The sequence below is a fragment of the Malus sylvestris genome, chromosome 12 (assembly GCF_916048215.2).
Source record: "Malus sylvestris chromosome 12, drMalSylv7.2, whole genome shotgun sequence".
Classification (NCBI taxonomy): Eukaryota; Viridiplantae; Streptophyta; class Magnoliopsida; order Rosales; family Rosaceae; genus Malus; species Malus sylvestris.
In genome coordinates this window covers 26,342,077-26,355,278 of record NC_062271.1, presented here as the reverse complement: position 1 = coordinate 26,355,278, position 13,202 = coordinate 26,342,077, and the positions used below count along the sequence as shown (strand labels likewise).

The following is a 13,202-nucleotide window of genomic DNA, read 5'->3' as shown; positions in this document are numbered from 1 at the left end:
TGAAATTATGACTATAAGGTATATGAATCATGACAATAATATAAAAAAAGTTTTGCTCTAATGAAGCTTATTCACACGTTTACACTTGCATGGACGGACTAGATACAGTAGAACAAGGAACTTGGGGATGTAACTACCACCTTAGTGTCATCTTATCAACAAACCCTAAGGGTACTATCGTAATTTTGGCCAAAATTTTTATCTGGTCCAACTGGGACGAGATGGGATTGATTAGGATAAGATAAATAATAACAACTTGAGACATTTAAATTGTTCGTTTAATAAAGTTAGCAAAATAAAAATGATTAAATTTCCAGAGGGTTAGACAAGGCCAAGTAGGAACCAGTGGCTGATGACGCTAGGGTTACCTCATGCAATGACGACATACAACAATCGTTTAAGTGGAGGCTCATCCAGCCGTTGGTGGGAAAGACGTCAAAGGCGGGGAGTGTGTCGGATTGTCTCATGGACTTTCACTTCTCCTTCCTTGAATTGTAAGCTGACCAGGAGGGCTCCTTTTGACGTGCATAAAAGGATACCTCCCATCCAGAAATTTGGCTACAGCTAAGCATACCGCAAACCATCACAGAAACACAGAGAGATCAATTAATTTTTAATCGTTATATTAGTTACTTGCTAATCAGGAGAGATTAGGATAAATGGAGTGGTCTTGGCCGGAAAGTGTGCTCTCAAATAGGGAGAGGGTGGTGGAGGAGTTGATCCAAGGGCGTGAACTGGCAAGTCAACTTAGTAAGGCTTTTGCTAATAGATCACTTGTTGTTAATGGTGATGATGGGGGATCGGCTGAAGGTATTGTTAATAAGATTTTGGGGTCATTTGTGAATACCCTTTTGATTATAAATGGGAAGGAGTCTGACCAGGAGTTTGTTTCTGATCAGATTCAAGGAAATAGTAGTGGAGTCAGTGGTGGTAGTACTGGTGTTAGTGACGGTCGTCGTGGTGGTGCATATTCATCATCTTGGGATGCTAATCATGATCATGCAGCTAATATTAAGTCTGAAGATTATAATGAGGAGGAGATCAGTTGTAAGAGCACTTCAACCTTCAAGGATCGAAGAGGTTCCTACAAGAGAAGGTAATTAGTTATATTTCTCTAATTAATTTCTACCTAGGTAATATTCATCAACATCTTCATTAACATATTGTTGCAAATGATTTTTTTTTTCAGTTAAAGAATTTTTCCATGTATGATTATTTGATTGTTCAATCTCAAGTATCTGTGTATGAAATGTAAGAGTTTTTTACTTTGACAATTAATCATCCCACTTGTGTGTGATAAGGAAAGCTGTAATTAATTTGCTCATAATAGTTCTTAGATTCCTGTTGATAACTATAATTATAATTCATTTACTCATATAATAGCTATTGGATTCCTGTGGATGAATATGTTTATTTATTTATTTTATTCAATAATGCATAGAATTTATGTAGAGACAAAAGATTGAAGACTACCACTTGCTCTCATATGTCATTTTATAGCATATTCTGACAAAATTTGAATGCTTATGTTGTTCCTTATTGATTTGTTCATAATAGTTGTTAGATTATGTGGATGTGTGAACAACTATAATTACAATTAATTTACTCACAACCGCTGTTGATTCCTGTGAACGAATATAATTAATATATTTTTATTTAATAATGCATAGAATTTCTATTGAAACAAAAGAGTGAAGACTACCACTTGCTCTCATATGTTCACGTTGTGCCATATTCTGACAAAATTTTGATGCTTTTACTGTTCGTTATATTTAATGATCTAAATGTCTCACTTGTATCCTTCTTACCATGGCAGTATTACCACTTAACGTTAACCGTACATTTTATAAAAATAAAAAAAAATAAAAAAAATAGATAGGAATTTTTCCTAATTTAATGTTAAAAGTTTTAAGAAAGAGTTGCAACTTGTTCCTTGCAGAAAGGCTTCACACTCTTGGACTACAGACACTCCTGCTTCGAACATTGATGACAGTCATGCATGGAGAAAGTACGGACAGAAAGTTATCCACAATGCCAAGCATCCAAGGTACATGAACGATTTACCTTGTAAAATTGTAACAAACTTCAATAAATAAAGTTGACCATATTTATGTTATATGTATGCAGGAACTACTTTAGATGCACTCACAAATACAATCAAGCGTGCAAAGCAACCAAGCAAGTGCAACAAGTTCAAGATCATCCACCAGTGTTTCGAACCACATATTATGGCACCCACACGTGCAGAGACTACCCCAAAGCTTCTGAACTGGTCTTGGATTGCACTAGTCCTAGAGATTCCTCAAAATTCATTAGCTTTGACAACGCCAACTGTTTGGAAAACAAACAAGAGCACTTCACATCCTTCGCTTCATCATCAGTTAAAGAAGAACTGATCGTCAAGGCAACAAGTGATCATACGGTGACAAGCCACAACAACCATTCGTCACCAAGTGATTATCTACTGTCGCATGATGATCTGATGGCATTCGATTCCTTTTGGCCCATGAGCGAGTTTTCATCAAGCATTGATCAGTATGATCGTGACGATGTGTTTTTGAAGATGATTGCCGAGTCTTAATGAAGTTTTGCCGATTAGTTGCAATAGCTGACTACATGCGAAACGAACGTAAGTACATAATTGTCAAAGGATAAGGAGAGGGGGCGAACGTGGATGGTCTCTAGGCCAAAAGAGTGGTTGCCTGGAGGGAAAAATCAAGTGGTAGAACAAGCAGAAAGTCCAAGTTGAGGAATTGCAATCCATTTATCGGATACTTTTACGTGTCGCTGGGCATCGGCGATAGCGAAAATAAGAACGTTGTGTTCATTGCTTTTGTCATGAATTATGTGGTGCATGTGAAGATAGCAGAATGTATGAACTTTAGAAGAACAGAAAATTGTATGAAATATTGAGAGAAAATGATAGATGTAAATGTATTTGTTTTTTCCTTACTGTATTGTTTTACAATCCACACTTATATAAGTGTTTCTAGAAACTCAATCTTACAAAGTAAGTAACCTCCTTTTAACTACCTCCTTATGTCAACCAACTATCTCCTTATTCCAACTAACTATATCTGTAACAACCAAGATTCCAACTAATATACCAACCTTTGTAGTCTCTTGACAAGTGGCATTAGTTACTTTCACTTGGACCACTATTTTCTACTTCATTCTTCTTATATCCCCCCTCAATCTGATGCTCGAGAGCACTGAGCATTAGATTGGCACAATGCTGCTGAAACAAGGGTGTAGACAAACCCTTTGTAAGTATGTCTGCAGACTGATCAGCAGATGAAACATGCTGAACCTGAAGATCTCCACGAGTGACCCTCTCCCGAACAAAATGATAGTCTATTTCAATGTGTTTTGACTTAGCATGGAACACAGGATTTGTAGAGAGGGCAATAGCAGAGATATTATCGCAATAGATCATGGGAGAAAAAGGTAAAGAGATATGCATATCACAAAAGAGCTGTCGAATCCAAGCAAGTTCAGCAGCTGTAATAGCAAGAGCACGGTACTCAGCTTCTGTGGAAGATCGAGACACAGTATGTTGTTTCTTCGACGCCCACGAAATAGGATTTGAACCAAGAAACACAATAAAACCTGAAGTGGATCTCCTATCGTTTGGATCACTTGCCCAATCTGCATCACTATAAGATTGCAGATGCATAGGGCCTGGTTTGAAATGATGTACCTTTGAGATATCGAAGAATTCGCTTAACAACAAGGACATGAGAAACCATAGGATTATGCATGAATTGACAAGCCTGATTAACTGCAAATGCGATGTCAGGTCTTGTGAACGTGAGATACTGAAGTGCACCAACAACACTCCTGTATTGCTCAGGACTGTGATAAGGCTGTCCATCATCCTTAATCAACCTGTGATAGGGTAGACATGATGTGCTACATGGTTTAGAATCCTGTAAATCCACTTTATCAACCAACTCAGTGATGTACTTTGTCTGTGATACAAATAAGCCTTCAGATGTATAAGTAATCTGCAATCCCAGAAAGTAATGCAACTGTCCCAAGTCCTTCATTTCAAATTCTTGAGTGAGAGCGTGGATGACCTGATCGATTAATTGTGAACTGCTACCAGTGAGAATAACATTATCAACATATAAGAGTAATAACATTGTCCCCTTTGAAGACTGTTGCACAAATAATGAAGGATCTGCATGAGAGACTTGAAACCCGAGACTTGGTAAAAAACTGGTAAACCTCTCATTCCAGGCTCTGGGAGCCTGTTTTAATCCATATAATGACTTCTGGAGCTTACACACATAATTGGAAGGATGTGAGGCACTTTCAAAGCCTGGAGGTTGGGCCATATAAACTTCCCCTTGAAGTATGCCATGTAAAAAAGCATTCTTTACATCGAGCTGTCTAAGAGACCACTTGAATTGAGCAGCCAAAGCAAAAATAAGTCTTATAGTTGTATGTTTAACAACAGGACTGAATGTCTCCAGGTAATCAACACCCTCATCTTGACTATACCCTTGTGCCACAAGTTTAGCCTTATACCTTGCCACTGACCCATCTGCATGTTTCTTTATTTTGTAAATCCATTTGCATCCAACTAAGTTCTTATCAGGCGGTAATGGAACTAAAGACCAAGTCTTTTGAGCGTGAAGGGCATCTATTTCCTCTTGCATTGCCACCTGCCATTCTGAAACTTGAGATGCAGATTTGAATGTTTTGGGTTCTGAAGCAATAGTAGCAGTAAAAGCTTTCTTTTTGAACACCCCATTCTTAGATCGGGTTTGCATAGGATGTATATTCATTGGTATTGGGAGAACAACACTTAGTTGCTCCTATTGAAAGTCAGGATCCACAGGGAAATGGTGTTGTGTTGTGGAGCTGGTTGGGTTGACTGCAGGATCACACGATATATGTGATGAAGAAATATGATTTGTGGGATAAGAAAAACATTCTGGAGCACTAGATGCAACTGTTTCCAAAGAATCTGAGGCTCTGGAGGCAGACAAAGAATCTGAGGCACTAGATGAATGCATAGACAAAGAGTTTGTAGGTCGAGATGATAATGAATGAGATGAAGGTGTAGATGCTTGATTGGTTAATGTAATGATGGGTGTGACACATGAGGAATGGATATGAGCATGGGATTCATTCAATGAAGATGAGGCAAACACTAATTTTGATGGTTGACACATACTGGAAGTGGAATATGGAAAGCTATTTTCATCAAATAATACATGCCTAGACACAAGAATTTTACTAGTTGCAATGTTAAGACAAATAAACCCCTTATATTGACATGCATATCCCAGAAACACACAAGTTGCAATTTTAGGGTGAAGTTTAGAAGTGTTGTAAGGTTTTAAGAGTGGAAAACATGCACAGCCAAAAACTCTGAGATGTTTTATATTGGGGACTTTGTTGTATAGTGTTTGAAATGGTGATTGCATATGTAAAGTAGCACAAGGCATCCTAATAATCAAATAAGAAGCAGTACTACATGCATGAAACCAGAATTGGGTTGACACTTTTGCAGTTTGAAGAAGTGTAATTGCTGTTTCTACAATGTGTCTATGTTTTCTTTCTGCCAATCCATTATGTTTAGGTGTGTAAGGACAAGATTTTTGATGTAAAATACCATGTTGTGATAGATATTGTTGAAACTTAGTGCTTGTAAATTCACCACCCCCATTAGATTGAAAGACTTTAACTATAGCAGAGAATTGGGTACACAAATAGGCATGAAAATGAACAAAGGTTGCAAACACTTCTGATTTATTTCGTAATGGAAAAATCCATGTTTATCGAGTACAATCATCTATGAAGGTTACATAATACCGAAATCCTTCATAAGAAAGTAAAGGGGCAAGTCCCCATACATCACTGTGTATTTTTTCTAATGGTATGATAGATTTGTGTACAGGAAAATTAAATGGTAACTTGGTAAATTTGCCCTCTAAACATGGTGTGCAGATCGATGAACATAGATCTAATGATGTAGAGACTTGACATTGATGTAGAATGTATGAACTTTAGAAGAATAGAAAATTGTATGAAATATTGAGAGAAAATGATAGATGTAAATGTATTTGTTTTTTCCTTACTGTATTGTTTTACAATCCACACTTATATAAGTGTTTCTAAAAACTCAATCTTACAAAGTAACCTCCTTTTAACTACCACCTTATGTCAACCAACTATCTCCTTATTCCCTAACTATATCTCTAACAACTAAGATTCCAACTAATATGCCAGCCTTTGTAGTCTCTTGACAAGTGGCATTAGTTACTTTCACTTGGACCACTATTTTCTACTTCATTCTTCTTACAGTGCAAAGATAGGGGAAACCTGAAGGAAAGAGAACAGGAAATAAAAAAGAAAAAAAAAGAAAGAATCAGTTTATGCAATAGGTTTTTGTAGAGATCAGATCTGTCTTTAGCTTAATTTGCTTACAAAATAAAAAGGAGAAATTATATGTTATTTCATCCTTTATAGCGAAAGTATTTATTATAAAAAGAAATATTTCTTACTAAAACATTTTCAAATGAGTCCCTGTATTGTATAATTTGAACTTCAATTTTGAATTGGTTGATGGTATTTCCGGAAAGGAACTATTCCAATTCCAATGGACCTTAACAAATTCAATCTACTAAAACTAAAAATCAATTGAATCATTATTCATAAGCACAGTTTGCTTGTGATTTTGCCCTCGTATTTTTATGCTAATTTTTTATATACTGTAATTTTTTTTTCTTTTTCTTCCTTCTCCCTTCTCTCTCTTCCCTCTCGCTCTTCTTCCCGCGACTTAGCTGGTGCGATGGACCACCAAACCAACCAAAAGGCCTCTCCTCGCCAGAACTGTGACGTATCGAGGCATGCAACTAATGTTTTTGGTTCCTGAGATGAAGGGGAGATGACTGGTGGGAACGTGGAAGTCTGATTCACCGTCGTTTCTTTTGTTCTCTCTCTAAAAGTCATACTCTTTCACCTCCTCCGAACCACTTTCTCTCTTTAGAACTCCCTCACCGCTACCCTTTCTCTGATGCTTCAATTCGTGTCAGCATAAACCCTACGACGATTAAGTACCTCCAATATGTGATTTCTAGGGTTTTGAAAAGGGTTTTCGGCTCGGAATAATTTGAAGTTGTGGGAGTTAATGTTTTGAGAAATAGCTCTGAATTTTCGATTTTGTTTTTGCTGATTTTCGAAGTGGTTGTGGAAAGTGGTTCTGTTGAACTAGTTTAATTGGTTTAAGTGGTTGCATGGGGAATTAAGTGTTTTTCCGAATATGAATTTCATGCTTGCGTTGTGCTAAGTTTTAATTATTTCACAGATTGTTTGGTTTTCGAAACTTTAGTTCTGGAATAGAAAATGATGATAAACAAAGGGGAAGTCCCAGGCCTGCAACAAGCGTTAAAAGTGTAGGTCATCTTTTCCACTCTATTTTGTTGATTTTGTAATATGAGTTTTGTTGGTACCATATATTGGGCCTCGTCTTTGGGCATCATCCCTAAGCCCATGGTTTATGTAAGAAGGGAGGAAACCTTTATTCTATAAAAGGGGGCCTCACCTTCACTAGAAAGGAAACAGAGCTTCATTACAATATAGAGGGCAATACCCTCTCAGCCAAACAGAGAGCAAAATGGCAAAGGCTGCATCCACAGAGAGCTCCCTTGCCGATCTACTATAATCCATACATTCATACAGTGAAATGGAATCAATATCAGTGTGGACGTAACCCAAAAATTGGGGGTGAACCACGATACATCTTTGTGTTCTTGAGCGTTTGTGTGATTCATGGCTGGATTTACGTTGGTCCAAGATCCTCTGAATTTTGTGCATCAACATTTGGCGCCGTCTGTGGGAAACGACACTAAAAGCTATGTTGGTTTTTTTTCTTTTCATTTCACCACCGTGAAACCCTCACACTCCACCGTGAATCTGCAAAACCCAAGAAACAAAAACTCCTCTCTCTACTCTCCAGCTCTTTCTCTCTCTGCAACTTTTGATTTTTGAATTTTATTTTCAGAAAGAAAACAATTTGGGAAATGAGGGGGAAGATGTACGACCCGCAACATTTCCTGGAATCCCAAGAGAATTCTAGTAATTTTGGGGACCCAAAATCCTAGCTTTCCGTGGATGCCAACTCATCCCCGACCCACCGCTCGACTCAGTCCTTACTCGCTCCTCTCGACTCAGTCCTTACTCACTCTATCTCAACTTTCATCATGTTTTTCTGATAAGCATTTTGATTACTCCCTGCCTCAAATTCTGGAATATGATGAAACTTCTGAAATCAGAGGTTTTGGCTCAAAATCTGGAGGCTGTTTCTGCTGAAGTTAGAAGGGCGAATACAAATGCTTTTAGGGATTGATTCAGTTGAGTGATGTTGTCACCGCATCTATGGCAAGGAATGCGTTGGATGGAAGAAGTATACCCAGTCTCACCGAAGCAGATTCAAGCGGACCTCCGCTCCAACAACGTCTTCCGCCAGTCCGGCGCACTTCTCTAAGCTCTCCAGCAATCTGTCGCAGGTCGCGACATCTTCGTCATCACCAAGACTCCGTCGAAGAGATCGTCGCCTCCCCCACCTCACTGCCGACCTCTGGGACATTGTTTGCACGAGAGTTCTCACCGATCTCAACTTTCACGATCCCGACGTCAGCGCCGCCGCTGTCTCCATCCTCGTCATAATCCCTTCCTACCGCTTCTCTAAGCTCATTACCGACGCTTAGAAGGAAATAGTTGCTTCGATTCGCCGAGCGACAATCTCCGGTTCTCCATTACTGAAACCCTCAGATGTATTCTGGCGCGTGATGACCTTGTCACGCTCTGTGAAAACAATGTCAATTTGCTCAACAAGGTGTCGAATTGGTGGTCCTGCATTGGCCAGAACATGCTCAACGGATCCGACGCCGTTTCAAAGGTCGCGTTCGAGTCGGTGGGGCGGTTGTTTGTTTCAGGAGTTTGATTCCAAGAGGATGAGCAAATTGGCTGGTGATAAGTTAGTGGACAGTGAGAACTTGGGGGCGAGACAATCCATTGTTAGTGGCGAGTGTGACTGAGGAAGTGAAAGGAAATGAGTTCTATTGGAGCGGGGATATCAAGAAAAGCAAATTGGTGGTGTCGGAAAGGTTTTCACTTTGGCTCAAGTCTTCAAGCACTCATGAATAAGATAAGAACTGGTGCAAAGTTCCCACTACACTGCACCAAGGTTCCCCATCTCCACTTTCTGTTGGACCAGAAAATGCCCACCAACAATGAAACTTTCATCATGAAAAGGCTTTTCTGAAAAAAGCCACGAGAACAGCAAGATAAGATTATTATTTTTTTATTTTTTTATTACTTTATTATTATTTTGATAAGATCCTTTTACTTTACATCTGTGTGTATATTCTTTAACATGAGGCCACATCATTTCTATCACACCTATATAGTGCGTTCCCGGTTTGATTTGCTTTACAATGTGCATATGCTTTACAAACGCTTGTTTGCAATCTTCCTTACAATTATTTTATTAATTAATATTTTCTATTGCATCTTTAATCATTCCTGACTTCATTATTTAAAGTGGTAGGGTAAAACTTTATTATACAATATTTATTGGCCTAAAGTATTGTGACTGCCTTTAAACTATGTCACTTATACAACATGTGATTTACCACACAAATGAATAAATTATTTATTTATAGAAGGCACATAGTACAATATTTTGCATTGACAAACTTTGTCAATTTGATTTATTCATTATACGGTCATACTTATACTATCATTTATTGTCATGAATTATTGAGCAACTAGATCCACTGATCAACATTGTTGCTGATTAAAAGAACCCAATATGAGAACTCGACAAGCGGACACGAATCATGTCGAGAATCAACTCATACTGAGTGCATGCTGACATAAAGTACATACTTGCAATTAGGAATACCACGAGTTGAGCCGCCTCGCAACGAGCATAGCCTCCAGCCGAGCAGCCTCGCAACGAGCATCGCCTTCAACCGAGCAACCGCCTCGCCGCGAGCATAGCCTCTAGCCGAGCAGCCTCGCAACGAGCATCGCCTCCAACCGAGCAATCTCGTAACATGTGATATATCTAGCCGAGTATTGCTTTATGTTGATCACTGCCTTGTGCTGAGTACCGGTTCAAGACATCTAGCCACTTCGGCCCGTACATGGATTGGATTTGAATTCTCCAGCCAAAAGACTCTCTTGACTGAAGACTTGGGGGACTCCTGTTGGTACCATATATTGGGCCTCATCTTTGGGCCTCATCCTTAACCCCATGGTTTATGTAAGAAGGGAGGAAACCCTTATTCTATAAAAGGGGGCCTTACCTTCACTAAGGGGGGACTCACATTCAGCTTCACATTCACTAGAAAGGAAACAGAGCCTCATTACAATATAGAGGGCAATACCCTCTCAGCTAAACAGAGAGCAAAATGGCAAGGGCTGCATCCATAGAGAGCTCCTTTGACGATCTATTGTAATTCATACATTCATACAGTGAAATGGAATCAATATCAGTGTGGACGTAGCCCAAACATTGGGGTGAACCATGATACATCTTTGTGTTCTTGAGCGTTTGTGTGATTCACAGACGGATTTACGTTGGTCCAAGATTCTCCGAATTTTGTGCATCAATAAGTTTCTTACAAAGCTCAAATCTCGGTTAAGTTTCTTAGAGTTTTGACTTTTTATTTGTTTTTTTTTTTTTTTGGAAAATTGCAGAAAGCTCGCATTTAGATTTGGCTCTTTGAGTAGAAGTACCTCACGATTGGAGGCTGAATTATTGTAAGTTTTTTTTTTTTCACAAATAAAATTTGAATTATGCTCTACTATAGCTTCTTCAACAAATGCTAGTTCTTCGATCAAGTTTTGAATGACTTTTTAGTCAGATCGGTCCTACATTTCAGATATAAAGTCTCATGGTTTTAAAGTTATTTTGATGATGTTGCTACACTCATATTAGGGTAAAATGAGCTTTTACATTGGTTTGTTTGTCATACGGATAATTTCGTCTAAGAAAGAGAAATAAGCATATGGGCACATTCAGGTCATCATCATTTTTTCTCCTGCCATGTTAAGTTACAAATCATTGTCGATGCAAATTTCTGCCGTCCTCAATTTTGACGAAAATGCACCTGCAAAATAATTAACACTTTTGATCAAGGACCTAAGTTTCACGCGCCCATGAGGTGGGGGGATTAGGCCAATGGATTTCCGAAGTCAGTTTCTCTGAGAGAGTAAAGTGTTTAGGGCTTTTTTAGGGTAGCCAAAAGCTTCTCAAATTTGGTAGAATATGGGGTATATATAGGGGAGAGGGCCAACCATAGTGTTAAGGTTTTACCCTACACATGGCGCGGCATCCTATTGGCCAAGGTTTATGAAGAAATATTCTCAAGATAATAAATAGGAAATAATATCTTGAGATAATGGAGTAATTATCCCTAATTGATTTAAATTGGGATCACTTACTTGATTGGAGTCAATCTTCAATTGGGAATGTATTAAAGATAGGATTTGGGTAATTAATCCTTATCTTTAATGCTTGGACTTTTCTTTGCCAAAGGCAGGTAAGCTGTGGGTAGTTGTATTCAGCTACTTAGACTTTCAAGGATGTGCGTGGGAGTATATGAGGAGTCTGCCCATTTATTGAAGGCAATATTGTCTTTCTTGAGCAAAAGTCCACATGTCGCCTCTAGAATTTTAGGATTATTTTAGGCTCCACAATATAGGCAGAGGTTTTTTGGGTTGGTAAAATGATTTTACAAATCTTCATCCTTACAGGTAATAGGTACTCTGTTATTGTTATTGGATTTGATTCCAATGGTCACTGCATTCATTTCTTCTTCGTTTTCTTTTCTTTTTGAGAAGTAGCATGTTCACTTAAAAATTTGAAGCTTAGGAAGCTTTTCAAATCACCGGATATGAGATGTAGAGCTTATTTAAGAGGGATTTGTCTATTATATGTACATGCCTTAGATTTACAAGTAATTCCTGCCAAATCAGACGTTTGATTTTCAGTGTTACTAATTCATTACATACATGATTTCTCATCGATAACTCAATTATTTGTTAGCCTGACCATGATTCAGTTACTATTAGCTGCAAGTTATTATAAAATTTCAGTCTTAAAATTTAGGCTAAAGATTTAACATTGTACAGTGTAGTTTCGATCGTAAAAGACAGTAAATTGAGATGGTTTGAATCACTATTGGTAATGGCTTGGTTTTGGAAACTTTTTCACTTTGTGTCAATATACAACTGTTTATGAGTATTTAATTATTATTATTTTTTTTGAAAAAAGTATTTATGAAATTATGAGTACTTAATTTACACACTCAATAATAGAAATAGTAAGGGTATATATTCATTTCACACAATGTATTGCATGGGTTAAGCAAATCATCTTAAGTACACAATTGGACCAAAAGTTTGCTTGCTTCTTTTTTTGTTAAAGCAGTAGCTAACTCAGACTGGTGGAGGAAGCATTTTCTAAATAGGCCAAGACAGATTACTATTGCAATCTGTCTAATCGTCTAAAATTCTTATGTTCAAAATTATTTCATTAGAAAATGCCAATCAAAGCCCACCAGTCCGATCATAGAGTCTATAGAGGAGATCAAATACAATATGTAGCATGCTACATATTTTGTAAACAAAGGTCGATTATATATTTATGGAATATTGTATTTATTCGCATGCTACATATTTTGTTTAAATGCTTATGTGAATAGTATTTGTTCATTTCTGCCACAAGATTGCAAAGGTATTTGTTGTAATGTGCATGCTTATGTGGCTGATAAAATTAACTGAAGAATTATGTTTTTCATTCTATTTAGCTGCTCTTTATCACGATTTTGAATTGTTTGAGTCAGAATACTCTGGATGTGTGGGGAAGTGTATCTCACTGTTAAGGTAAATACTGATTACATCCACCTGACGTGTCTTTGACAATTTGTTTCAAGTGTGTAGTGTTTAGTTATATATTGATACCATTATGCTAACTAACTACTCCTTTTATACCTGTTTGCATTCTCGAACCATGACTTTTTTTGGGAATCCATGAAACCAGGTGGTGGGGAAAGCCATCTAGGGAACTTCTAGAACTAATTAACAGAGGCTTTGGTTCTTTTGAGAGATTGATTGATCACTTAAGTACTAAGGGTACACGGAAGTAATACATTTAGAAATATAGTTAGCAAGTT

General features: G+C 37.8%; 1 protein-coding gene across 1 annotated transcript; it reads left to right on the top strand.

The window, feature by feature from the left end:
* The first annotated feature begins 584 nt into the window (after nucleotides 1-584).
* On the top strand, nucleotides 585-2,952 carry LOC126592659 (WRKY DNA-binding transcription factor 70-like). The gene is made up of 3 exons (XM_050258416.1): nucleotides 585-1,096; nucleotides 1,940-2,047; nucleotides 2,128-2,952. Exons 1-3 carry the CDS (start codon nucleotides 660-662, stop codon nucleotides 2,579-2,581), a joined length of 999 nt encoding a protein of 332 aa, XP_050114373.1. The 5' UTR covers nucleotides 585-659; the 3' UTR covers nucleotides 2,582-2,952.
* The last annotated feature ends 10,250 nt before the right edge of the window (nucleotides 2,953-13,202 follow it).